The sequence below is a fragment of the Aspergillus homomorphus genome (assembly GCF_003184865.1).
Source record: "Aspergillus homomorphus CBS 101889 unplaced genomic scaffold BO97scaffold_23, whole genome shotgun sequence".
Taxonomy (NCBI): Eukaryota; Fungi; Ascomycota; class Eurotiomycetes; order Eurotiales; family Aspergillaceae; genus Aspergillus; species Aspergillus homomorphus.
The window spans coordinates 399,551-423,694 of NW_020291909.1; the positions used below are offsets into that span (position 1 = coordinate 399,551).

At 54.6% G+C, this 24,144-nt stretch overlaps 12 protein-coding genes across 12 annotated transcripts; 4 read left to right on the forward strand and 8 right to left on the reverse strand.

Annotated features, from left to right (window-relative positions):
• The first annotated feature begins 53 nt into the window (after positions 1-53).
• BO97DRAFT_103051 (uncharacterized protein) lies at positions 54-650 on the forward strand. Its single transcript, XM_025689848.1, has one exon. It carries the CDS (start codon positions 191-193, stop codon positions 500-502), a length of 312 nt encoding a protein of 103 aa, XP_025550528.1. The 5' UTR covers positions 54-190; the 3' UTR covers positions 503-650.
• Positions 215-2,283, forward strand: BO97DRAFT_406304 (hemolysin III family protein). Its single transcript, XM_025695389.1, has 2 exons — positions 215-797; positions 854-2,283. The coding sequence occupies exons 1-2, from the start codon at positions 624-626 to the stop codon at positions 2,177-2,179; spliced, it is 1,500 nt and encodes a 499-aa protein (XP_025550529.1). The 5' UTR covers positions 215-623; the 3' UTR covers positions 2,180-2,283.
• Positions 2,284-3,207: 924 nt separating this feature from the next.
• BO97DRAFT_370868 (A4/G1 family peptidase) lies at positions 3,208-4,275 on the forward strand (the record flags this gene model as incomplete). The annotated part of the gene is made up of 2 exons (XM_025692795.1): positions 3,208-3,417; positions 3,526-4,275. The coding sequence occupies 2 exons, from the start codon at positions 3,208-3,210 to the stop codon at positions 4,195-4,197; spliced, it is 882 nt and encodes a 293-aa protein (XP_025550530.1). The 3' UTR covers positions 4,198-4,275.
• Positions 4,276-4,517: 242 nt separating this feature from the next.
• On the reverse strand, positions 4,518-5,309 carry BO97DRAFT_425690 (uncharacterized protein; the record flags this gene model as incomplete). The annotated part of the gene is made up of 1 exon (XM_025697087.1): positions 4,518-5,309. One exon carries the CDS (start codon positions 5,307-5,309, stop codon positions 4,518-4,520), a length of 792 nt encoding a protein of 263 aa, XP_025550531.1.
• Positions 5,310-5,493: 184 nt separating this feature from the next.
• BO97DRAFT_103100 (general substrate transporter) lies at positions 5,494-7,518 on the reverse strand. Its single transcript, XM_025689849.1, has 2 exons — positions 6,861-7,518; positions 5,494-6,794 (listed from the first exon to the last, which is right to left on the reverse strand). Exons 1-2 carry the CDS (start codon positions 7,382-7,384, stop codon positions 5,678-5,680), a joined length of 1,641 nt encoding a protein of 546 aa, XP_025550532.1. The 5' UTR covers positions 7,385-7,518; the 3' UTR covers positions 5,494-5,677.
• Positions 7,519-7,935: 417 nt separating this feature from the next.
• BO97DRAFT_370871 (Zn(II)2Cys6 transcription factor domain-containing protein) lies at positions 7,936-9,371 on the reverse strand. Its single transcript, XM_025692796.1, has 3 exons — positions 9,159-9,371; positions 8,797-9,108; positions 7,936-8,706 (listed from the first exon to the last, which is right to left on the reverse strand). The coding sequence occupies exons 1-3, from the start codon at positions 9,291-9,293 to the stop codon at positions 7,951-7,953; spliced, it is 1,203 nt and encodes a 400-aa protein (XP_025550533.1). The 5' UTR covers positions 9,294-9,371; the 3' UTR covers positions 7,936-7,950.
• A 143-nt stretch (positions 9,372-9,514) lies between these two features.
• BO97DRAFT_471120 (NudC domain-containing protein) lies at positions 9,515-10,541 on the reverse strand. Its single transcript, XM_025700018.1, has 4 exons — positions 10,476-10,541; positions 10,157-10,408; positions 9,672-9,993; positions 9,515-9,617 (listed from the first exon to the last, which is right to left on the reverse strand). Exons 2-4 carry the CDS (start codon positions 10,391-10,393, stop codon positions 9,586-9,588), a joined length of 591 nt encoding a protein of 196 aa, XP_025550534.1. The 5' UTR covers positions 10,394-10,408; positions 10,476-10,541; the 3' UTR covers positions 9,515-9,585.
• A 158-nt stretch (positions 10,542-10,699) lies between these two features.
• On the reverse strand, positions 10,700-13,958 carry BO97DRAFT_444016 (uncharacterized protein). The gene has a single exon (XM_025698420.1). The coding sequence runs from the start codon at positions 13,651-13,653 to the stop codon at positions 11,047-11,049; it is 2,607 nt and encodes an 868-aa protein (XP_025550535.1). The 5' UTR covers positions 13,654-13,958; the 3' UTR covers positions 10,700-11,046.
• Positions 13,959-14,187: 229 nt separating this feature from the next.
• On the reverse strand, positions 14,188-16,376 carry BO97DRAFT_406308 (2-(3-amino-3-carboxypropyl)histidine synthase subunit 1/2). Its single transcript, XM_025695390.1, has one exon. It carries the CDS (start codon positions 16,130-16,132, stop codon positions 14,453-14,455), a length of 1,680 nt encoding a protein of 559 aa, XP_025550536.1. The 5' UTR covers positions 16,133-16,376; the 3' UTR covers positions 14,188-14,452.
• Positions 16,377-16,463: 87 nt separating this feature from the next.
• Positions 16,464-17,774, reverse strand: BO97DRAFT_444018 (maleylacetate reductase; the record flags this gene model as incomplete). The annotated part of the gene is made up of 2 exons (XM_025698421.1): positions 17,069-17,774; positions 16,464-17,011 (listed from the first exon to the last, which is right to left on the reverse strand). The coding sequence occupies exons 1-2, from the start codon at positions 17,592-17,594 to the stop codon at positions 16,464-16,466; spliced, it is 1,074 nt and encodes a 357-aa protein (XP_025550537.1). The 5' UTR covers positions 17,595-17,774.
• Positions 17,775-18,525: 751 nt separating this feature from the next.
• BO97DRAFT_478677 (WD40 repeat domain-containing protein) lies at positions 18,526-19,982 on the reverse strand. The gene is made up of 2 exons (XM_025700639.1): positions 19,569-19,982; positions 18,526-19,463 (listed from the first exon to the last, which is right to left on the reverse strand). The coding sequence occupies exons 1-2, from the start codon at positions 19,925-19,927 to the stop codon at positions 18,569-18,571; spliced, it is 1,254 nt and encodes a 417-aa protein (XP_025550538.1). The 5' UTR covers positions 19,928-19,982; the 3' UTR covers positions 18,526-18,568.
• Positions 19,983-22,578: 2,596 nt separating this feature from the next.
• BO97DRAFT_425698 (uncharacterized protein) lies at positions 22,579-23,865 on the forward strand (the record flags this gene model as incomplete). Its single annotated transcript, XM_025697088.1, has 8 exons — positions 22,579-22,602; positions 22,669-22,740; positions 22,799-22,861; positions 22,924-23,035; positions 23,084-23,120; positions 23,175-23,483; positions 23,536-23,682; positions 23,730-23,865. The coding sequence occupies 8 exons, from the start codon at positions 22,579-22,581 to the stop codon at positions 23,863-23,865; spliced, it is 900 nt and encodes a 299-aa protein (XP_025550539.1).
• Between the last annotated feature and the right edge of the window lie 279 nt (positions 23,866-24,144).

The following is a 24,144-nucleotide window of genomic DNA, read 5'->3' on the forward strand; positions in this document are numbered from 1 at the left end:
TGACAAGAAGAACGGCGGCGAAATGAAGAGCCAATACTGGTCTGCAACGTCGTAGTAAGCTGTAAGTGATTGGAGAAAGAATGGTTCCTTAGCAGTTGAGCCTTAAAAAAGTGGACATTTGCCAAGTTGAGTAATGAAGGGCCGGCGGGGAAAGGAAAGGAAAGGATAGAGAGATTGGTTGCGATTATTGATGGGATTAATATTGTCGGGTTTCCCCTCTTCAACCTCTTCTCTCTTCTTCTCTTCTTCTTCCCTTCTCCTCCCCCCTCTCCTAATACCTAATCAATTCCCTCTCTCTCCTAAGAGGTGTCTCTCATTTTTCTTTAGGATTATTATCATTAGCCTTTTCCCTGTTTCCCTACCCTCCTCTCCACTCATCCTAGCGCTACTCTCCCTTGCAGCCACCCGAAATTTCTCTAGTTTGTCCCCAACTTGCAGCTGTATGTTCTGCTTCGGCCGTCCCGCCGATTCCCGATCCTCCCGATCTCCACCCCAACGTTGATCTTCTCTCCCACTGACTCTTCCCCTTCTTTTTCCTTTTGGTCCCCTCCAGGATATGCGAGTCGATCTCCTAAACTAGCTACTGGTTCGATTGACGGCTGAAACGGTATACGGTACACACCATGGCTTGCTCTGCGCAATCCATGACCATCGAGTCTTATCCTGAGGCCAACACTTCCGCCTACGCAACCCCCTCCGAGGAAACCAGTTTACTACGAGACCGTCGGCGACGTCACTCTTTCCACACGGCTCGGAAGTTATCCTTGGACTATGACGCAGATGCGGTGTTTCTGAGGGTATGGCCGCCCAATCTTATCCGGTGGTGCTCGGAATTTTAGCTAATGGGTCCCAGGTCGAACTCTTTCTGACCGAGCTGGAGCGACGACTACTGTGGATCGAGCAATATGGCAAATCTCACATGGACCAGATCGATGCCAGCCTTCGTCGCGGCTACGCTACATTAGAGGCCGTCCGGGACTCCTGCTCTCACGCCTCAGGGGAGCTTATGGGCAGCGGCAAGAAGAGCGCCAAGATCCTGGTGGACACCCTGGAGGATGGCTACAAGGACGCCCTGGCCACGAAGGAAACGTTGGAGCAGAAGGCTCAAGCCGGTGTCCGCCTGATGGAGTCCTTCCTCGTCGAGCTCGAGTCTCGTGCTCACGCCGGATGGGACCGCGGCTTGGACGGGGCGTTGGACGGTGCGTGGAAGGCGATGGACTCGAGCCTGGTACATGCTCGGGAGGTCGTCGATGAGGGCATGGAGCGGGCGCGTCGGGCCAAAGAAGCGATGAAGGACAACATCGACCGGGCGATCCTGCTGGCCCAGGAGAAGCGGTTGATTGGATATGCGGACCTGCCGCACCCATGGCGGGTCAACCCCCACATTCTTGAGGGGTATCGGTTCACGCACTCGAAGGTGGAGTGCTTGACCTCCATGTTCACCTTCTCGAACGAGCTTGTCAACATCTGGTCGCATCTGATTGGGCTGTTCATCGTCCTGTCTGTGGCCTTCTACTTCTACCCACTGAACCCCAACTTCCACCTGAGCACCAAGACCGACGTGCTGGTGGCGGCAGTCTTCTTCTTCGCGGCGTGCAAGTGTCTGGTGTGCAGCACGCTGTGGCACACGATGAATAGCATTGCCAGTCAGACGCTGATGGAGCGGTTCGCGTGTGTCGACTACACGGGCATCTCGATGCTGGTAGCAGCCTCGATCGTGACGACCGAGTACACGGCCTTCTACTGCGAGCCGGTGTCGCGGTGGATTTACATCCTGCTGACGATGTCTCTCGGTATTGGTGGAGTGATCCTGCCGTGGCACCCGACCTTCAACCGGGCGGACATGGCATGGGCGCGGGTGGCTTTCTATGTCTCACTGGCTCTGACCGGGTTCGCGCCGCTGGCGCAGCTGACGTACACACGAGGCTTCTTCTGGTGCCTGTACTTCTACGCACCGGTGGTGAAGAGTGTCATGGTGTATTTCGTGGGCGCGTGCGTGTATGCGTCGCAGGTGCCAGAGCGGTGGCGACCAGGCTTGTTCGACTATGTGGGAGGCAGCCACAACATCTGGCACTTCGCGGTGCTAGGCGGAATTCTGTTCCACTACCTTGCCATGCAGGATCTGTTCGCGGGGGCGTTCAAGCGGGCTCAGGGAGAATGCCCGAACATGGTGAACTAGGCGGGGTGGAATAGAGATGGATGTATAGACTTGAGTATTAGCTCTTTTTTTTTTTGACTTCTTTGTACATAACTGGAGTTGTGGATATATAAAAAGTCTCATCGGACTTAGATTGGTGCCACTCTGGTGCTATTTTTACCAGTGAGTATCTCCAGTATATGCCCTCGGCACCGAGGGACGCATTGTCGAGAGTTTAGCCCGCGGAGAAATACCGAGAAGGGTCCATCAGACCATTTGGCGTGGCCGGGATGATCGTTACTAAGTATGTTCGGAGTAATTGACCCCTAATCTATTCGTTGGAGCAAGTCTCGGCTGTTGATTTCCTGATCGGGAGGTTGAAATAAGGTACTGAGTGAGTAGTATGCTTAAGTTAAGTCTGAACATCGCATCTCAGCATGAGTGGAGCCACTGGAGAATCTAGACTTACTCTCGTATACGACGGTGAAGAACTCTCCGATGGATGAGACCACATGCTGTAGACCCTGGCTCTTTGAGTTTGTCAGTCCACGAGCCCTTCCTATGCATGACGCTCATACCCAGCTCTATAGTATCTTACCCTAAGCCTAAGCAGCGCATCCACCCCGACTCCATCCAGGTAATAAAGGAAGCATAACTCACCACCATAACCAACTCCCTAAACCCGACATCAATCCGACTCAAGTCCGACGCAATCCCCCCCACTCCTCCCCGTCCAAGGAAAATGAGGGTGATCGAGTGTCAAACGCCAGACGGGGCCGATCTCTCCACCGGCGCCGCTAACGGGTTTCATCGCAGTCGACGCGCGGCAATCAATCCCAAACGAGCCCTAAGTCACGGCACGGGATATAAACCGCGACGGCGGAAGCAGCACCACGACGGTGGAATCCCACTTCATTCCTATCAAATCAAGCAAGATCTGTGATCTGGGTGCAGAGGCTTTCATTCCTTCCCTTCCAACTATCTATCTATCTTTCAAAAGAGAGCTGTGCTCGATTCCGTTCCCTCATATACATTCTTTAACTTCTTCTTTATTACCGGCATCTCTCACCATGAAGTTCACCACCTCCCTCGCTATGGGCGCCCTGTTGGCCAGCAGCACCGCGCTGGCGGCGCCGCACGACCGCCGGCAGTTCTCCGGGTTCGGCGGCGGGGACTCCAAGTTCACGAGCGGCGGCAAGTCAGACCAGCCGTGGGGCAACGGATTCGCAGCAGCTGATGGCAGTAGCAGCGCAGTCTCGAGCTCGAATTGCGACGAGGACGTGCCGACGCAGACGGCCGCGCCGACGTATGCGGCCGCAGCGCAAACGACCAGCGTCCTGCCCACGACGACCACGACGCCGCAGCGCACCAGCAACACCAACGCGGAGGCCAACTACATGATCAACGAGAACTGGGCGGGGGTGGTGCTGGAGTCGGCGCCGGCGTCGAGCGCGACGTACACGTATGTGGCGGCGACGTTCACGCTGCCGAGCGTGACGCCGACGGCGGCGCCCAGCAGCAGCGATACGCAGGCGGTGTCATTCTGGGTGGGCATTGACGGGGCGACGGCAGGCAACAGCATCTGGCAGACGGGCGTGGACATCTACGTGGACAGCAACAACGAGACCTCGTTCGCGGCCTGGTACGAGTGGTACCCGCTCAACTCGGTCAACGTCGAGATGGACTTCTCCATCGGGGACGTGGTGTTTGCCTCGGTCGAGGCCACCAGCGACAGCACCGGCACGGCTATTATCGAGAACCGCACCACCGGCAAGAGCATCACCATGCATGGTAGCGCGCCCGACACCGCCTCCAAGCTGCAGGGCCAGAACGCCGAGTGGATCGTCGAGGATCTCGCTGTCGATGGCGATGGGTTCACTTTCTTGGACTTCGGAGACGCCTTCTTCACCGGCTGTGTGGCTAAGACTGCCGACGGCAAGGAGTATAACCTCGCTTCGGATTCCGCCGCCCTCTACGCCGTCCAGGATACCCATAGCTCCAGTGTGCAAGCGGTGCCGAAGATTCTGGGCAATGAGAAGTTGCAGGTGACTTTCCAGTAGATCGAGTCTGGGTATCGTTGATCGTTTGGTGAGGTTGTTGACAGAGTATAGTATATATGGCGGTATATAATGGCTGTACAGGTGCGTAGCGGTGAATGAACATTAATATTGACCCTTTCCCAAAACAGACTATTAGTAGATTGACCTTAACCTATCATTATAGACGCATGTATGCCAATATATACAGAGCACAACATACCTCCCTGCCTTCCTCACCCACCCACCCATCCATGCATATGAAAACCAATCCCCAAGACCAACGCCCAACCCAATTAATCCCATGACCCTTCCCCAATAACACCCACACCCTAATCCCCAAATCACTCCTCATATATATCGCCCCACCCCATCCCCATGCTCATCCCCGCCCCTCTCCCCGCCCTCCCATCCCAAACAACCACCGGCCTCGGCGCCGCAATCTGCACCATCTCCTCGTCCCTCCTCCCGGCCTGCTGAAACCCAAACCCCGCAACGCTCTGCCCATCACTACTACTCCCACCACTACTATGACTCCGCCCGGAATCCGACATCAAAGACGGCACAGGCGACATCGTACGCGAACCCGCAGTCGTCGCCAGACTTCGAGGTGAGTAGGGCGGCGGCGGGGTCTCGCGGGTGGCGGTGGAGGTGTTGCCGTAGCTGCTGGTGCTGGGGAAGGAGAGAGTCGACGAGGTGTCGCTTTCGTCCGGGTCGGAGAGGCGGTAGTGGTGGTGGTAGTAGGGTGGGTAGGAGGGTGCGGGCGGAGGAGTGGGTGCGGCGGGGGGAATTGTCGGGGATGGGGAGATTGGTGGTTGTGAGAGGGCTGTTGTTGATGATGATGAAGATGATGAGGAGGAAGGTGATGCAGCGGGTTTCTCGTTCAGAGAGGATATGGAGGATGAGCGAGGATGCAGGGCGAGGGTCTTTTCGGTTAAGGTGTGTGGATGGGGGGTGTAGGCGGGGAGAGGTGGGGAGGGGGGCAGGTAGCCTTCGTTGTTGGCATCTTGGTGGTGGATTCGAGGGGAGTGGGTGGGTTGGTGGTTGGGAGGAGTTGTCTCTCGATTTGAGGTTGCGGCTGGGCTTGGGCTGGGGATGCAGCAGAGCCAGCTGGTGATGGAGCTAAAGAGGGACATTGATGGTGGTGGTGAGTGAGGTTATCGCGTTATCGCTCGTAGATAGATAAGTGCTATCGATAGAGAGGGAGTGGTCGAGGCCACATGGAAAGTGTAGTGAATGAATCGACGGCGATAAATAAACAAACAAATGCCAGATGAATTCTGACAGCACTGGCTGGAATGAACGGTTCACGGTGTCACATTGAGGGATGAAGAAGAGCAGCTGGTGATTTGGTGGACAGAAGTAGATGGAGAGCAAGGCTGACACAGCCTCAATTCCCAGGCATCGACATTCCCCGCACCGCTGATTGATCCGTGGGCCGCTAGGAAGTACGTAGCCTTTGTTTGCCAGTTGGCGGCATTTCTATGGAACGCTGGTATGATCTTCAACTTAGGTGGGAATCTTCCTCATACGCATCCACTTGATACTTCCCGAACTCCCGAGTCGGAACCTCCCTCGCAAACATAAGATCCAACTCCTCATACGTCCGTCCCTTGGTCTCCGGAAGTCGGAAGTAGCTCCAAACAAAGGTCAAAAACGCCGACCCAAACCAAAAGAACCCCGCGTACCCCCGCCAATTCCACGCCGTGGGGTTGAGCATCAATGGCTCCAGCCCATTGGCAACCACAGACGCAACGTAATAAGAATTGCGGGCCAGCACCACCGTCTTCGACCGCAGCCGCGTGGACGACACCTCGGGCGGGATCACCCACGCAATCGGTCCGACAGTCAAAGAGAATGTAAATAGCCAAATGATACATACAACGGACTGCGCCCAAAGAACAGCCGGGTTGCTGTTGTGGCCCTTAGTGGCCGGCGTCATGCACCCGATGACGAGCAGATAGACACTCATCAAGCCCATGCCGCCCACGTACATGATGCGACGGCCTAGATAATGCATGGCGAGGCCGGAGACGGTCGTGCCGACGAAGGCAAGGCCGGCGCCGCCCAGCCCGAGCTTGTACGAGTCGTCGTCGCTCATCCCGGCCTGCTCGAAGAAGTACGTCGGCGAGTACGCGAACGCGATCCCTGCAAACACCTGTCCCGCCAGTGCCATGCAGGCGATCTCGGTGCGGCGGGAATTGGGCCCGCAGAAGCAGTCCAGGTAGGACCCTTCCTTGATCTCGTTTTCCAGGTTGTTGGTGTGGATCATCATCGCGACAGTCTGGTGCGCCGTATCGGTGTTCGGCTCCGCCAGGAGTCGATTGACGATCTTCGATGCGGAATCATACTGGCCCTTCCGCACGTGCCACCAAGGCGATTCGGGCATGAAGCAGCCAAACACAAACAACGGGACGGGCCACACCCACTGCAGCGCAAATGGGATGCGGTAGGACCACTGGTTATCGAGATCAATCAGACCCTGCAGCACTCCAGCACTGATCAGCTGGCCCATCACGAAGGACACATTCACGAATGCCGTCAGATAGGGCCGCAGCACCATCGGACAGAGCTCGGAACTATACGCCGGTCCAAGGGTCGCAAAGATGCCCCAAGGAAGTCTACCGCTAATTAGCTCACCCAAAACGCGTAACCCCCAAACTCCAACCCACATGCCAGAAACTCACCCACACAGAGTCTGCCCCGCGACTTGAAGCCCGACGGAGTCGCCGAAGAAAGGGATGCAGATAAACGCACACATCAGGACCTGAGCCAGAAGGAAGACCCGCTTGAACCCCAACCGCTCAATCAAAAAGCCATTGATTAAAGCTCCCACCATACATCCCAAGTTCCCCGCCGCCCCGAGAGCCGACTGCCAGGACCCCGCCACCTGATACCCCTTGCCAGAATGCTCTTCGCCGAACTTCGTCCTGAAGGCCGGGTATCCGAAGAAACTGGTGATCAGGATGGTGTCGTACCCTTCCATGACGATGGCGATGGAGGGGACGAGCGACCACGCGACGGCCCATGGGAAGAGCTTCAGCGCCTGCGTGACGGACATCTCGTGCTCGCGGGCGTTCGCGGCCTTGGCTGCCTCCAGCGAGCATTGCCATGGCCTGTCATGTGTGGCGGGTTCCTGGTTTTTCAGGCGGTCGTCGGTAGTGGTGCTCTCCACGTAGGAGGTATCGACCTGGCTCTTGGTGTCTGACATTGTCTCTCTGGGTGAATTGGGATGGGGGTTGCGCGGTTGGATGGTGTAGTATATACCATATAGTCGACGGGCCTGGACGCTTAGGGAAGCGGTAAGTTCCACCCCCTGCAGGGGAATAATGCCTCAATGATTGACCCGCCACGCAGGAGATGAGGGCTAAGACATATCATGTTCTCTGGAGCAGGGTCTCCTCCTCGCGAATGCGGCGCAAGGCGGGGTGTCGAAGGAGGGTCTCTCCCACATTCCTGGGCGTTGCGAAGAAGCCCCTTCAGCATTCCTGCAGATGTAGGGCAGAGCCTAGAGGTGCTCGTGCTGGTCTAGACAATGCTGCCTTATCTATATATGCGATAGAGCGCTCTAGACTCTGAAAATCGTACTGGGAGTCAGGAAGCCCCATATTCCCACCTCCCGCTATACAGAACATAAGTAACCGCAGCAGCAAGCCCCAGTACCCATCATGACATCAATAACTAGACAATAAACCCGAAGCCCAGCCAACCAGACCCCAAACCACATCACCCAACACCACCACCCCCTCCCTCCCCCCCAACGCACTCAGCAAGCAGTCACAACCCCAAACCCTCCAAAAACCAAGTGATAGCCTGCACCTCAGACCTAACCCTATTCCCTAGCCACCACAACTCCGCAGTCCCCAACAACTCCAACCAAGCCCTCAAAACCACAAGAGCAGGAGGCTCCTTCCTCAACAAACAATCAAAGAACCCCTGCTCCAACCGGCCCATCCACCCGGTATACGCAACCAAAGACCTAATCCCGCGCGGCTGCAGCCGGAGCAAGCCACTCAGCATCCGGACAGGCTCATAATACACATTACCTTCCGCGGAGGTCCGCTCATCGATGCCGCACAGCTCTGCCAACCGGGGGTCTAGCCCCTCCAAGCTGAGACCGGAAGGAGGATGATCCTCGAAGATGGCCCAGTGCTTTGCAGCGGACTCCATGAAGACGTCCCACCACATACTCTGCGTCTGCCAGGGGACGGTAGCTTCCAGGAGGCGGCGGAGGCCGACCTGCAGTGTCAACCAGTTGAGGGCGGAGGGGTCGGAAGAGAAGACGAAGGAGGAGAGAGGGTCGTAGTGCTCTAGTTCAAAGGAGCGGAGGGTTAGAAGTAGGCAGGCGGAGAAGAGCCCGTCCATGTTCTGCGGGCCGATGCGCGGAAGCTCCGCTGCGTAGCCTGTGATTGCGTGGTGCCAGTGGTAGGCTTCGGTTGCTGCGCGGGAATGGTGGAGGGTTTGGTCTGGCGTCGTGGTGGAGCGGAGGTGGGAGGTTGCAGAAGCGATGATCGCGTGCATCAGGAAGGGTGACTTTTTTGTATCGTAAGTAGATCTTCAATTGTAATGAGGTGGGCCGTGTGAGGGGTGTGAGGGTACGGAGGGGGAGGAAGAAAATATTACCTCGAAACCCTGCTGGATCACCTGTCTCTGCATATCGGCTTGCACGGCGTGTGGTCCCAAGGCCGGGTCGGAAAGCTCGTAGAAGTGGTGCAGGGCCTGCACGCGCACCGACGGCGACGCCCCTGCCGGTAACTGCAAAAGCTTGTGGATCTGCGCGCCTACAGCGTCCAGCCCCATGCTGTATGCTCGCGAGTCCGGCGAGCTGGTCAGAAACCGCGTCACGGCTTGCTCGGGGTTGGTGTTGATGGGCTCATAGCTACAGTCCAGATGGAGTTTCTGGCAGCGGACACAGTGGGGCTTGGATTCATCACACTAGACCTGATATCAGACCAGGGCCGTGCATAGCGATAACATCAGATTACCTTGACTCGTCGTTGTTTACACTTGGCGCATCCGGCACGGGACTTCCGGTGGGCTCGACGGGCATGGTAGATGCGTTCCGGTTTGGAGGCCAGGAGTTGGAGCTGGAGAATCCCCTGGCCTGCAGGGAGCGACATGGTGATTGATAGGATCAGGTTATGACTAAGTTTAGAGATTGTCTGGTCGCATAACTATCGATGCAACCAACAATGACATGGGTTGCAATGAGGGGATAAGCCTGAGGGCATCGATAGACGATAAGGCTGAGACGCTAATCCCAAAGAAGCAGCCTCGTATTCGATCATCAATCAATCATCATACATGACTTAAAACAATGCAATCAAGTACAAGAATCAACCCCAGCAATGCAAGACAAGATAAGTCATTACTTCATACACAACACTACTCAAACTATCAAACTATGGCACTTCAACCAATCTGCGCATTCGAGAAATCCATCTCTGCGAAAAACCATTAGCACAATGAACCACACTCCAAGAGAATAAGGAACTAACCAGGATGTTCCGCCTGGAACTTCTTCAGAATATCCATCTTCTTCTGCTCATCGCTGGTGGGACCACCCATCTCCTTCTGCCGCTGATCATACATCATCTTCTCGACCATGGCGCGCGTCTCGCCATCCAGATCACTCAGCTGAGACGACTCAGGCGTGATCTTCGTGACGTCGATCTTCGGCGCCCCCGTCACAACATGCGGCCACCACTCGACCTTATTGACCTTATCCAAATGCACCGCGACCTCCTTACCCGGCGGATGCGAGGTCGTCTCGAGCGTCCACGAGCTCTCGTCCACGATAATCGGGTGCGGAAATTCGCCCTGTCGTTTTCAGACACAAACACAAACACATTAGCCATGTAATTCTCAACCCAAATAGCAAAGCACAACCACAACCACAACCACAGCCCCACCCCCATACCCAAAAATAAAACCCAATATACACAAGGAAAAATTCGAAAGGAAAGGAAAGGAAAACACCCACCTCAATAACAGCCTCCTGCCCCTTAACCGCAACCCGGATCTTGGTCTTAGTGAGCACGACGTCGAGATCCCGGCCGCGCAGGTTGCCCGGCACGGGAATGGTCACCTCCACGTCGCGGATGGTTTGCGTCCATTTGTAGGGGAGTTTGGCCTGCTCGGCGTCCTCGGCGGCTTTGCGGGCTTGCTCTTCGGCTTCGCGCGCGGCCACGTCCGCGGGGGTGGGGTTTTGTTCGGACATTCTGCTTGGCTTTGTCTAGATTGCATAGGGTTAGGTTGAGTTATTTTGGGCCTCTCGGTAGAGTCGAGGGGGGACGACGTACCTAGTTAGTTGGAACGGGATGAGTATAGAGAGAGCCTGGAGATGTTGGAGAAGGAAAGAAAGAGTGCGGCGCGGGGATAGAAAGAGAGGCTAAAGTCGAGTGTGGAGCGGAGCTGCGGCGGTTCCAGTAGTTTCCGTCGTTGCGGGGCGCGCCCGCTGGGTTGAGCTTACTTGGGTTCATCACTAGACTACGTACGAGTATCCTAGATAGCGACACTGATCTTCACCGTCTGCTGAGTTCTAAGACAAAAGCTGCATCATGTCTTGAAAACAATGTGATCCACATGTCACCGAGTTCATTAAGCCATATATACCTGCCTAAGTCCCTTCCGGCTCAACAGCGAACCCCGGCAGACAGTCTCCCGACCACACAGTCTCCATGCTTCCTGCGCATCATGACTGCCGCCAGCGAGACTGTCTATGCAAATGCCATCGAGATTACCATTCCTCCACAACCCAACAACAGATCTTTTGTTTTCGCACAGATGCTAAGAGATAACAGAATGAAATGCTCCCATAAATCCAGTAAACGCCATCAAAGTGAGACCGTCCCTTAACCTTCCTGGTTATCATCATTCCGTACTATCCGTAAGATTCTCCTCTCCGAACAGGTCCACTTCATGTAGGCCATGCGAGTCGCTTGGGCGGTAAGCCGTCGACGCCGGTTCCGGATGCTGCACGTCCTCCACCTCTGCCACTTGACCTTCTTCCCCTCCTTCAAAGAGGTGGAAGAACTGTCCCGCATATTCCGCGGTCGCGTTCGCGAGCTTCGCCTCCAGAATGCCCTCCAGCATGCGCATGTCCTCCTTCCATTTCTGCTCCCGACGGGCCTTCTCCTCTGCGGGCCGGCGACAGGTCCCCTCGCGTTCTCGGACCTTGACGCAGTTCGGGCAGATGTAGTTGACTTCGCAGAAGGAGCATTTGCAGGGCGGATGGGCTTTCACGCAGTCCTGGCAAACGTAGACCGCGCAGCTTGTGCACTCTCGGAGCACGCTGGCGCAGCGCTGCCGTTGGTCGCCAACAGCGCGGTACTGGGGGCAGAAAAAGGATTGGCACCCTTGCCATCTGAACTGGTCGGACGGCGAATCACAGTAAATGGACGAGGGTGACGAGGAACGAGAACGGTTGGAGTTGGACAGAGAAAGACTCCGCGCACGCCGATGGATCAAGGAAGCTGGGCCTGGCGGTTCAGGCAGAGCACGACTGCGCAGCTCCACAACGCCGTCGCCATGGTCTTCCGTGAAACTGCTCGTCGTGGAATCTATCATTCGCTGGGTCCGGAACGGTAACTCAAACTCAGGAACGGAATGGGGATAGACCACGTGCGGTGCAAGGAAGCCGCGAGAGCTCGAGGCGGCGTGATTTTGGATCTCCATCTTCTCCAGTGTCAAGTCCCGATATCCACAAATTCTCAATCGTAGACCACGGAGATCATGCTCAATACACAACGGTTTCGAACAGCTCTTGCAGTGCACCTTCCACTGCGGTGTATCGTAGCAATCTTGACATAAATTTCTGGGACAAGCCGAAGGCTGTCGGTCGGGCGGACCCAGCAGCCACTTCATCATCGCGATGTGTCCCGTCTCGAGCGTATAGTCCGGCTTGCGTGGGTCCCCATATGCATCTCGAGGGAAGGTCTTGCTCCATTCCTGAGCTGAGATTTCGAGGTCCTCCCAGCCTTGTCCCTTGGGCAAGGGCACCGCCCGTACTTGATCCACGTCTCGCGTGGAGGTACCGATACTGATGCCGCCTCCGCCGGAAAAGATAGGTTCAGTGCAGCACCAGTGCAGTTTGAGGGCTGGATAAGGAGGAGGTGTAGTGATATTGGTGGTGAGTGCATCGTGATCGGTGAGCTCAAGTGGGTCATACATCAAGCATGGCGAGACTGTCGCACCGGGCGCCCACCAGAACGGGTTGGTTTCCTGAGCAGGTGAAGACCCCAGCTGGCCAGCAAGATAAGGACGGTCGTACGCACAACTAGCACAGAGGGTCTTTCGACACCCCACACAATGCATCAAGATACTGCACTGCTCGCATCTCTCCGGAATGATCTCGCAGCAATTATCACAGCGGATGTTCTGCACGAATTGCGTGTGACTTTGACGGAGATGTGCCGGCTTCATTCTTCCATCACCGAGATCGCCAACCTCACCAGTGCCAAGGGGTTCGCCGCAGTAGCCAGTCTCATTGTGCTCCCACAACTTGCCGTCACGTTGTGGTGGCCGATTACCCGAGTCGATCGGTCCAATCCAGTTCTTCGACCGCCATAGCCGGTCAAAGACCACCCATACCTCAGCAGAACCCTGAGGAACCCGCATTGACACATACCCTCTTCTACGGAAACATCGCCCAGCCGGGGTCGAGCACCACGCGGTATCCGTCCAGATTCCCAGTTTGTGACAGAGGTTGACCAGCTCATGTGTGGGCTCGGAGTCCGAATCCTTCCGCGACAGCGACGAGGTGAGGTATGGGCGACGGCGGTGATGTCGACATCGATAAGTGTATAGACTCTTCAGTGCGAGGTGCTTTGTGGCAGGTGAACTACCGATATTCTGCTCCATATTCACATCGTACTGGAGCCCGAACATCGTCAAATATGGGATGATATGGTATTTGAGCGACACATTCTTGCATCCTCGAACGGACAAATGCTCCAGTGTCTCTCGTCTAGCATGAAGGACTGTAGAGATAAGAATCTGGCCCGACACCGCCGTGTTGTCCAACTCCAGACTGCGCAAGCACGGGCTGAACGGCAGCACCACATTCATCAAGAGCTGGTCGAGAGCATATGGGCGCGACTGGCGGGGCACGACTGCCTCTGAGGAGCCTGTGAAAACAACGCGAATCGGGGGGGGCGTGCCGGAGGGGTATAGTAGCCGGAACGAGAGGTACTTCCATGCTGTTGGGTAGGAGCGGAGAAAGGAACGGAGGTAGCGGGAAGTGTGATAAAGCGAGAGAATCGAGTCGGTGGGCGTCTGAAGGAGGAGGGATTCGAGGATCGGCGCGTGAGTGGTGAGGACACGTTCGAAGGTCGATAGCGAATGTTGAGCTTGGATTTCGGATTGCTCCAGCGCGGGCTCAACCAGCACTTGCTGGCTCGGGCCCGCGGTATTGTTGTTCTCCCCGTCCATCGTTATCGTGGTTACGGCGGGCGCTACCGGGGAATGTCGATATGACATGACGGCGCGGCGGCCGGGATTACTGGCTGGTCTTGTTCTAAGCCCTGGGTGACTTTGTTAAAGGTTTGAGCCCGACACGGAGTTGGAGGGTAGTAGAGGGACGCGGAATCGCGATCACAGCCGAGAATGCGGGAAAGACCGCCCATCATAAGGGGAATAAAGAAGGCGACAATGCGCAAGGAGGGCGGTTTACACCCAAAGGTTGAACATTGTACGGGATCTACCAAGGGAGAGAAGAGGAAGCAGGCAGAAATGCTGAGAAAATGAGAAGAGAGAGGGGGGCAAGAGGGTATTGAGGTGATGGGGGTGGCTTTGCCAACTCACCTCCGATTAATATTGGGGATTGGGACAAAATCCAGCGACGGGAGCCGGGATCTGCCCGGCCCAGCATCATGTGATAGGTCGCTTCGACCGTCACGAGCCTAGATGGGATGTGTTATCGACTGGCATGATGCTGATGATGATGCTAATGATGGTCTTCTTCGTGATGTGGGATGATGTGCGAAAGGATTTAGGGATTTATTGGGGGGAAAAGGGTAAGGGGATGGGAACTATTATTCCCTCAACATGGTTCTTTAGTGATCGACCCGTCTTTATTGAATCTTCATCACTCTCCAACCAACTTCGACTAGTCAAGCACCACCCAACGTCTGGTTTGGGCTGATAGCAGTAACAACTAATAAGGCACGAAATTACATTTGACCAGTCAGATGGCGATTCTCTACAGTGCAGGCCCAGCTCAAAGGTCATCTCAACACAAAACTTGATTTTTGGGAGTGCCCCAGGGCGAAAGTCTATCCTAGTGTCGATCGATATCATCGCCCACCGTATATCCCCTTGCAATACCCTTGCGCCCTTCCACCACCAGCGTGCTATCCGGCGCATCCTCCTCATATTGAATGTCGAAATCACTACCCAGACCCTTCCATGTCCGCTGGGATTGCAGGAATTCCGCCCCTGGCGAGAACGCCCCGCCGATCATGGCGATATCGCCCTTTGCCCGCCTGGCTAAGGCGCGCGCGGCCGACGGTCCACTAGCGGCCGACGCGGCCTCCTCTGCTGAAGCAGAAACGCGGGGTGCAGCATTCCGCATGGGACGGGAGTGCGAGACATACCGACCGGTGCGCAGGTCGAACTCGGGCGGTGCGGACTCAGGTTCCGACATCTCTCCTTCCTCCTCCATCGAGGGGTCCGCACTCTCTTCCTCTTCCTTGGACTTATCCAGGACGCTCTGGAAATCACTCCGCCAAGCTCCTGTCCACACTCGCTCGGCGTCCCCTTGAAGTGTGAGCTCCAATTCTGATGGAGTGATCACCGGCTTCCAGAAATCCTTGCTATCGACCAAAGAGCTCTCCCAGCATCCAATGACCACCCATCCGCCGATCTCGCTGAAGTTGGCCACCTTGGCTGCATTCAGCTTGCCCACTACGAACAGGTAGCTCTTCTTACCGGCTGCCGCGATTTTCTCACGCACATGATCCACAATGTGCAGGTAGTTCTTCACACTTAGGGTGTTAACCAGGATTCCGAAAATGGGCACGGTATTGAGGGAGGTCAAGATCGCATAGCGGCGGCGCAATGCAGCCGCCGTCGACGCGGGCAGCGGCTTGACAATTTCCTTGGTGACATCATCGGTCGGATAAATGTGGATGGCAGCAACGCGAGACGCAAGGGTTAGGAGGAGAGCTGTAGGTGGATCGGAAATGTGGAAGAGCTGCCACTCAGAAAGCGACTCCGGGGTTTCTTGCACTGAATCAGGCACCGTGCGGTTGGGGATAGCAGAAGATGGGTTATGGACAATATCCGTGGCGAAGACGTTGGTGTAGCCTTCCTCAACGAGACGCGAGTAGACGGTAGGAACATGATTCGAGTAGGTCACATCAGCCGCCAGAATGACCTTGGTGGTGGGATCGGGGTAGGTCTCCTTGAAGGCGCGGATAACAGGCTCAAGAGGCAGAGGCTTATGCGTGAACACGTAGATGACTGGTAGTCTGGCCGTGGGGGACAAACAGGAGCGGCCGTAGTGGACGACCACATCCGCATCCACATGCTCCGCGGCCACCTCGTCCACGCAACACGTTCCGTAGGAGGTATCCGCCAGGATATAGAGTTTGGGCGCGGGTTCGGCTGTCGCGTCGACCTTGAGCTGGGACACCGAATCGGCTAGGTGTTCCGCATCTCCGTTGCTGCTTTCGCCGTTACCGCGAGGCTGAGGGGCATCGCTAACGTCCAGGCCGCGGCTGAGGAGTTGGAATACCCGGGGAGCATCGGGGAGCATGTCATCGGGAAACTGGAGCGCGATGCGCTTGTACCGTGCCTGGCGGATTTCTTTCAGAGTGCGTTCGATGTCATAGGTGATCGAGAGCTCCTCGTCGGAAACGGTGCGGTTCGGTTCCTGAGACGCAACAGGGTCGGTGGCCTCGAGAATGCGGTCGTCGGGGGTGGAGAGGACCGGAGCGGCCTCCATTTCGTTGGTCATGGTGAAATGGCTGACTAGTAGGATTTGAATAAGTTGTCAGCAGCCCCAAGCTGGCAATTGAGAGCAGTGGTGGTGACAATGGAGGGGGAGAATTGGACGGAATTTTTGACTGCGAGGAAAATCCATCGCATTTTCCAACCCCACTTTCACCCCGCCATCCGCAGGGGAACCAATGGCGCTTTCAAGGATTACTTGTGGTGCCATACACGTTTTTATAGACATTTTCGCTACAACACAACAGTCAATGGTGATCGCAGCAAGAGACTTAGTCTATCATGTTGGGTCTTCCCTCGAAACTCATTTGATATGTACAGAAAGGTGCTATCGCCATCTACAAATCTGCCCGGGCCGGCTCGCCAGCCCACACACGCCGGATCAGCTCACGAATCGGCTCCCGCTCCATCTCCCGCGGGTTCCAGTACGGGTTGCTGACTGCAATGTCTGCTGCTTTGTCAATGTCCTCCTCCTTCATTCCAAAGTCCTTGAGACCCCGCTTAACCTTCAGCTTCGACAACAAGACATTCAAGCCGTGGATGGCGTCGCCGTTGCTCTCGGGAAGTGCCTCGGCTAGCTTCTTCATGGCCTCAGGGATCTTGGGCGCATTATAGGAGATAGCGTGCGGTAGCACGGCGGTGTGGGTTTCCGCATGGGGCAGGTTGAAGCTCCCGCCCAGCGTGTGACAAAGCTTGTGATGGATGGACATGCCAACGCTGCCCAGGCAAGTCCCGCACAGCCAAGCGCCGTACAGCGCAGACGAACGTGCCGATTGAGAGCTGGGGCTCTCCACGATCTCAGGGAGGGCCGAGGCAAGTGCACGGGTTCCCTCAAGAGCCATAAGGTTGATTACCGGGTTAGTGTTACGGGCGTAGAGCGCCTCCACTATTGCGATTGCATTAGCATCTCCCACTCAACCCAAGAGCTAAGGTTGGATCTCACCGGCATGAGCAATGGCGTTCACACCACTCGTGGCACTCATGGCCGCGGGCAGAGTCATGGTCAGGTCAACATCGTAGATCACCGTTCCAGGCAAGATTTTAGGATCGGAACGAGTCTTCTTCAGTCCGTCGGCAGTTTCGCCCAGAATAGGGGTCATCTCGCTCCCAGCATAGGTCGTTGGGATGCAGATGTGCGGTAGCCCGGTGCGGATGCTGATGGCCTTTCCGAGGCCAATTGTGCTACCACCGCCAACGGAGATGACTGCATCCGCGCCCTGTGCTTTCGCGTATTCCAGCGCCTTGTCGGTGATGTGGGTGGGTGTGTGCATGGTGGCCTCGGTGAAGATGCCAGCTACCTGTCCATGGAGAACAGCCTTGACGCTCTCGGCTTGGCTGATCTGGTGGGGAGTTGAAAGCACCAAAGGAGCTTTCACATTCAAACGAGCGACTTCATCGGGGAGTTTCTTGAGCGTGCCACTGCCGAAGATGACACGACCGGGGTTGGAGTTGTACTCGAATGCGTCCATAGTGGATGGGCGTAGAGATGTGGAGGTGGCTGGATCTATCCGGATTGAAGGATAGCGGGGAAGAGATTAGAAAGATTGGGGTATCCCTGATTGATATAAATAGTTAAACATGTGCCTGGATCCGACAGTCAGGAAGGCATCCGAAGCTTGATCATCATGAATAATAAAGGTGTTCCCCACACCCCACTAGCCTACTGTAAACGTCATGAAGCCATTGGGGCGATTTAGGCAAAGGCTTTTGCCGTGGGTCGCAGTCGCGCCGAAGGTGGAGGGCCTCGGCAGTTGCGCCGCCTTCGACTCTGACTATCAATTGGCACCATACAATAATTTCCGACAGATCGATATCATATTATTGACTCTTCAATCAACCCGGCGCAGACTTCGCACGCTTTCTCGTGCGTTTACATGATGCATGTCAGGCTTTGTGAAGAGAGTACGGAAAGAACATGCCAGTGACGGATTGCCGATACCGGCAAGTAATTATGCCGTCGCAGACTATACTATACCACAGGCACCGTACTCCTCCGGCACAGCAGATGTTGAGACCACCAATTTCATATTGGATAGACACAATCCAGGAGTAAAAAGCAACACTCACACAATAGACAGAACAGTGTCACCGGCACCAATTTGAGCCCACCGCAAAGTCCTTTTCCACAGCAGCTCCTGCTTCTCCTCATCCAGGCTCTCAGGCGAACTCTCATCATTCCTACAGGATCATGCTGAATGTAGCGCTTACGAGGCTAAGCGATTGGGCCTGATCTTAGCCGAGTCAGCTAATGGGAGGCTTAGATTGAACATATTGACCCTTGAAAGAACAATCTGAGCTGTATTAAAGCGTAGTATACGTAGTTGCACTACTTAAATAGTCTCACGACATACTTCCAGTCGCCGAAGGGAGCATCGCTTTATCTTATATCCGAGTCGATGCCACCATAACTTCTCTTTTTTCTTTTTCTTCGTCTGGGTATCATTTAGTCCATATCCGCAAAAGCCATGATCTGCTGTCCTCCCCTGCCTCCTTTGCCCTTCTTGCGCTTCTTGGGCTGAACCTCCCGTGGTCTTTCGTTATCGCTATCATCGCCAGATTCCTCATCGCTGTCCACATCATCCTCGCTATCATCACTGTCCCCGTACATGCGCTTGTCACCCAAATGGGAACCATTGGCGCCGCCCGAGCCGACAGCCTCGTGCCAAACCTTGACCACCTGGCCACCACCACTGACCATGCGGCCTTCAACATCGAAGCCCAACCCGATCACGCCTTCTGTCTCATCGTGCATGACCTCCGACATGACCTTGTTGTTACCGATCCGGACGAACTTGACCGCACCACCGCCCATACCCACAGCAATCATCTTGCCCTTCCCGAGTTCCTCCGGCACGACCGTCAGTGTCTCCAACGAGTCGGCGCCACCGGTACGGGGCTGGACGTAGATGCGCTCGTCCTGGTCGTCCCAGGCACCCTTTTCCCACAGCGTCAGCACACCATTGGAGCCACCCACAATCACCTTCTCGCCGCGGTTCGTTCCACTCGTCGTCAGCCCGCCGATGTACACGGAGCTGATCAACTCCTCCTCCTGATCCTCACTGCGCACCAGCACACCACGGCGGAGATCCGTGACCGCCAGCGTGGTACCACCCGTAGTCACCCATTGCTTGCTGAAGCCCGAAGTACTGGTATCGGACGCGGGGAGAGGCGTGAGGGAAGAAACGTAATCGTCGTGAGGGTGGTGCGATTGCTGCGGCTTGGCGGAGACTTTGGAGGACGGGGTGCGGAGGTCGTAGAGGTGGAGGGCGCTAGAGTCTGTCGCGAGGAGAAGGGTCTGAGGGGAAAGAGCGTGTACAATGGTGGGGGCGTCGACGGATCTGAAGTAGAAATCCCCGCATTAGCAATTGCCACAGTCCAATTGAGTCGATTGATCCTGCAAGGTGACCAATTGTCTTTATGTGGAAGAAAGCGTGGTCACTGACCCATCCTTCGCTGTAGGAATGGCGATCTTGCTGGTCACGACTCCGGTCTCCGCCTTTGCGGCCTTGACCAACCCATCCGTTCCAGCCGAGTACAACGTCTCGCCGTCCAGCGCGAAAGTCAAACATCGGCAGCTGCCCTTGTGTCGTCGGGTGCTCCACATCGTATCGATGTGTCCTTTGCCATTGCGGGACGAGGACGTCGAGGCTCCGTCATCATCGCTGTCGGCCTCCTCGGAGGGAAGTCGGTAGGTCTGGACATGGCCCGTAGCAAGGCCAACGGAGACGATGGGTTCGTTGGGGTGAATTGCCTGCGAGAACAGGTCCGCCGACAGCGGCAAGGTGCAGACCGTGTCGAACATGTTGCGGACTGTGACGATTGGGGCGAAAGACCTAGTTCCACTCGTTTAATCTTTGACTTTCGAGAGCTAGTAGATTGTATCTCGAGCGGGCCAGAAGCTCGACTTTTGAGGAGGCGGGCCGAGGGATCTTCCGGACAATCTTTCGGTGCTTGGCAGCTGATAACCCGCTCATCGGCCCGAGCGGGGGTGGACTGCCGCTTTCCTAGAATGGTAGGCAACTGTCAGAATGATTCACTGGGCAGGCACCTTCACAGTATAGTTTATTGGGTTCAGATTCACCAGATTCACACATGTTTCGCACAGACTCTCCTCAACATCATTGAGCCTTTACTACTAGCTTTCTTGTTGCCAACGGAAGCGAGAGTTCTTTCTTCGAAATGACGTTGCACAGGCAAATTGGAAATATGTATAGAGCATGAACCTGTGCTGGATACCTGCATGCTATTGAGCATACAACATTATTGTGAGTTCCGGAAGTGAGCAATTATCATGAATTCCAGACTGCGATAGTGGAGTGAATGTCTCAACCCTGGGGGCGTGGGCAACAACCCGACACGTATCAAAGCTGCTAAATTTTGGCGTAAAGCTTCTTACAACTGCCCATGATTTTCGTGGCTTGACATCTTAGGCAGCTTTGCTCCCAAGCAGCAATTGCTCTACTTGAAAATATGCACCATTGGCTATAGAGCGTGTGTCTCTCCTTCAGTGATAATTAAAGTTATCAAGCTGCGCAGCCACTTATCCCCGGTCATGGGTTGCAAATCATATCCCAGTTGCGCGAGAAATGCCCATAAAGGGGCAAGGGTAGTACAGTCGTCGATCGTAATAATCTTAGCATTATCTCCACTGGCAATCTTGAAGGTTCGTCCTCGAAGGATATGTCGGCGCCCGACTTTATAGCGAGAAACAGCGTGTGATATTTATTTACTGGTTTCGAACGCAATGGTCTTGGTGTCGGTTATTAGACTTGTGTGGTCGTAAACCAAGTGTTTCCAAACTATTTAATGGATTGTCAGCGAAAATGGCGCACGGGGCGGTGTTTCGAACGAGATTTGAATCAAGAATAATCCATCACATGGAAAACCTTTTAGAAGCCCGGCATACTCAAGGGGGTGAGCGACAATACTGGCATTCACTTGGCTCAGGATTTGCCTCTGCTGCTTGAGAGGACTAGCTGGTCCCAATGGCACAAAGGCGCCTCCTGCCTTGAGAATAGGAAGTGTTGCAACAACAACCTCTCTCCTCGGTCCGCGCAAAGCATTGTCGAAGGACTTTCCATAAATGACAAGGTGACTTCCTCCGTTACATACGGGGTAGGGTTTCACGTGTGCACACTGCGTTGGAATAATTAATTTCTGTAAGCGCCTGCTAATAGGCCCTTAGCGGTAAGACTAATGAAGGAATCAGGTCAGTGAAGCTAGCAAGGCGATACGGTGCAAGGCTGCCGATGCAAGCCGCACGCGCACTGGACGCACCCCACACACCACTCCGGGGTATGCAACATGCAGCGGACGAGGCGGCTTGAACCGCTTTCGAGTCAGTTGACAAGGTGAGGCTCAGGATTGCCTGCAGCCCCTTAATTGGGGTATGGTCGTGGTGCTTTAGAGTTTTACCTCGGTAGAAGTCTCGGCCGGTTAGGGCTGCGGGTTTGGTTCCTGTCGAGGTTGGGCGATTTGGGGTGTGTGGCTCGGGTTCAGACGACGATTTTGCTACCGAATAGTAAGGAGCCCCGAAGTTGCACTCATACATGTCATGTTCCTATACCCATGTAGGACGCGATTAGACTTGCAGAGTCCGGTTATAAGGAGAAACCTTGACCATCTGGTTCATTGGCGTACAAACGCTCTTGCCGGGATGAGAATCACTCACTAGAGGTCTACCCAACTTGTGTATTCGTTGTTCAGCTCTTAACTTACGCCTGGTTGTCAATATTCTCGCAATTGCCGTACACCGATAGATGCATAGATGATCTGCCAAATTGCCTCTTGCGTAAGTCTGAGGCTGAAAAGGGGAGGAGTGTTATGTGCTGCAGATGTTTCTAATGACCCAATGTATGGAGACACGGATACCTTTATGTCAGGGAAAGGAACAGATTCCAACTGCAGGCTTTTTTTTTGACGATGGCTTTAGTTCTCTTGTGCTGGCATTCGTACTTTGCATCTTGTAACTTAAGCCAATCTACTCTCTGTGAACTCTGAACCATGGGGTAACAAGCAAAGGAGTAAACAAGCAAGGTTGAAGTTGGTCATTGCATCGTTATTCAATTTTGCAACTCAACTACCTCGCTTCATGATGAGGCGATATGGGCTTCTCTACAGCCAGAGATGAGTGCTCTCCAAATCCCCTGTTCTTGATCAGTCTCCCGAGCAACCTACGTCCAGTAATTAGTGCAATCAGTATAGCTTCGTGGTTCTGGCCAAAAGAGGCACAGGATTGGGTGGGCGCGCATTCTCTAGTTTCGAGCAAGGAAGTGAATGTGTACATCCCAAGATGCATTACACTTCATTCACAACATTATCTCAACATTCAGGTTTTGGTAAGTTATCGACATCAAGCATTACCTCGTCTTCTTCCCGACCTACTTATCCTTCCTTCATCTCTCCTTCCTCATACCAACCTCACATCGCTCCACCTGTCGCTCCGCGATCACAATGACTCCAAAGCTCGAGGAACGCGTACGTCCCACATTCATCATTCCATCCCCTTAGCCAACCAACTAACTTGCTCCTCATTCTCTCCAGCCCGAGTACAAATCGTACCTCGCCATCTTAGAAGACAGAACCTACATCCTACCCACCTACACCGACGAAGAGGTATGCCCTCCCCAACCTTCACCCTCACCCTCCATGTATACTAAGCCCAAAATACTAGCGCACAAACGGCGCCACCGTCTACCTAGGCGAAGTCAAATGCCGGTACCCCAACTGCTCGAGAGTGAGTACAGTATTCACGGTCCCTCCACTATCACCTAACATCCACTTCACACAAAAGAGCAGGGTCTCAAGAAAACAAACAATCTGCGCAAGCACCTCGCATCCCACGCCGGTATCAAGGTCAAGCCAGGCGACTCAGGCAAGCCGAGTCCGAAGGCGATCGATGCTGCGTTGAGTTAGTTTTGCTCTTCCGAAGCATGGGATACGTGGCTTACTTGGACAGACTTTTATAGTGATGTTGTGAAGGACTATAAGCAGCAGTTAGCTCTCCCTCCTATTCTACTAATCGATTGATGCTAATAATAAGTGGATAGCCAGTTAAAGGATACGCAGTATCCCGCAAGCCCCAGTGCGGAAGCGCCCGCGGCACCTGCTGTCGCGGGACCGGGTCCTGATTCTGTGGAAGATCTGTCGGGGGACGACAAGGAAGTGCTAGATGCGGAGTATGATACGCCGGGAAAGCTCGAGGCTATATACTGGGTTGCTGATGTCAATAGACTCGCCGAAGCCAGTGCGGATTTGATGAAAAAGCACCACGAGCTACTGGCATCTAGAAGGCGGGTTCATTTGTTGTATATGAAGCGCAAGTCGAAGGATGGCGATGCTCTGGATCCTGCAAAGAGGTTTGTTATCTCCTCATCTCGGTTTTTAGGTTGGTGATTAATGGCTAGATAGGCGCTGTGTTTCATCCGCTGAGGGTCGTGATGAGGAAGAGCTCATCAGTTGTGCTCATAATATGCTCGAGACGGTAAAGTCTGAGCAGAGTGGTGGTATTGAGTGTGCAATGGAGGACCTTGTTTTCTTGGAGAGGGCCCTTAGTAGGTATGTGTCGTGGGCTTCGGTTCGATACTCGGTGCTAATGTCTCTAGTGCTACCGCTGGAACGGATGATGATTGTACCACGCGTCAGCTTCTGCTTGTTTGTACTAAGTTACTTGTCAGAGTTGGTCGGGTGTACCTCAACAATGCCGATACTGCCCAGTCTGCTACGACCGCGACACCATAATTTGGTGCTGCAAGCATATTGTGAAGGGCTTGGGGGCCGGTTCTACTGCTTCTGCTTGATTGAAATTTTGTGCTCGGAAATTCTTGTCCATTTATTTATCTACCACTAGCAAGAATCAAACTTGAAAGGTCACTGGGACACGTTGTAAAGAGAAAAAGAAGAAGATAACTAGGAAGACTGTAGAACAGGGCTACAATTCCCAAGATTCCCATTGTAAAGTGGTGTGGAACCCTTTCACATCAAGAGCCTGCCCTGATGTGATATGCAAGGCTCACGCAA

Bases quoted from the DNA above. Each gene is read 5' to 3' on its own strand.
- BO97DRAFT_103051 (XM_025689848.1), top strand. From the start codon at position 191: ATGGGATTAATATTGTCGGGTTTCCCCTCTTCAACCTCTTCTCTCTTC.
- BO97DRAFT_406304 (XM_025695389.1), top strand. From the start codon at position 624: ATGGCTTGCTCTGCGCAATCCATGACCATCGAGTCTTATCCTGAGGCC. The intron at 798-853 runs GTATGGCCGCCC...AATGGGTCCCAG, and splicing joins CAGATGCGGTGTTTCTGAGG to GTCGAACTCTTTCTGACCGA.
- BO97DRAFT_103100 (XM_025689849.1), bottom strand. From the start codon at position 7,384: ATGTCAGACACCAAGAGCCAGGTCGATACCTCCTACGTGGAGAGCACC. The intron at 6,795-6,860 runs GTGAGTTTCTGG...AATTAGCGGTAG, and splicing joins GCGGGGCAGACTCTGTGTGG to ACTTCCTTGGGGCATCTTTG.
- BO97DRAFT_370871 (XM_025692796.1), bottom strand. From the start codon at position 9,293: ATGTCGCTCCCTGCAGGCCAGGGGATTCTCCAGCTCCAACTCCTGGCC. The intron at 9,109-9,158 runs GTAATCTGATGT...TATCAGGTCTAG, and splicing joins GTAAACAACGACGAGTCAAG to TGTGATGAATCCAAGCCCCA. The intron at 8,707-8,796 runs GTAATATTTTCT...GATACAAAAAAG, and splicing joins TGATCCAGCAGGGTTTCGAG to TCACCCTTCCTGATGCACGC.
- BO97DRAFT_471120 (XM_025700018.1), bottom strand. From the start codon at position 10,393: ATGTCCGAACAAAACCCCACCCCCGCGGACGTGGCCGCGCGCGAAGCC. The intron at 9,994-10,156 runs GTGGGTGTTTTC...TGAAAACGACAG, and splicing joins GGCAGGAGGCTGTTATTGAG to GGCGAATTTCCGCACCCGAT. The intron at 9,618-9,671 runs GTTAGTTCCTTA...GGTTTTTCGCAG, and splicing joins GTTCCAGGCGGAACATCCTG to AGATGGATTTCTCGAATGCG.
- BO97DRAFT_444016 (XM_025698420.1), bottom strand. From the start codon at position 13,653: ATGTCATATCGACATTCCCCGGTAGCGCCCGCCGTAACCACGATAACG.
- BO97DRAFT_406308 (XM_025695390.1), bottom strand. From the start codon at position 16,132: ATGACCAACGAAATGGAGGCCGCTCCGGTCCTCTCCACCCCCGACGAC.
- BO97DRAFT_478677 (XM_025700639.1), bottom strand. From the start codon at position 19,927: ATGTTCGACACGGTCTGCACCTTGCCGCTGTCGGCGGACCTGTTCTCG. The intron at 19,464-19,568 runs GTCAGTGACCAC...TTTCTACTTCAG, and splicing joins ATTCCTACAGCGAAGGATGG to ATCCGTCGACGCCCCCACCA.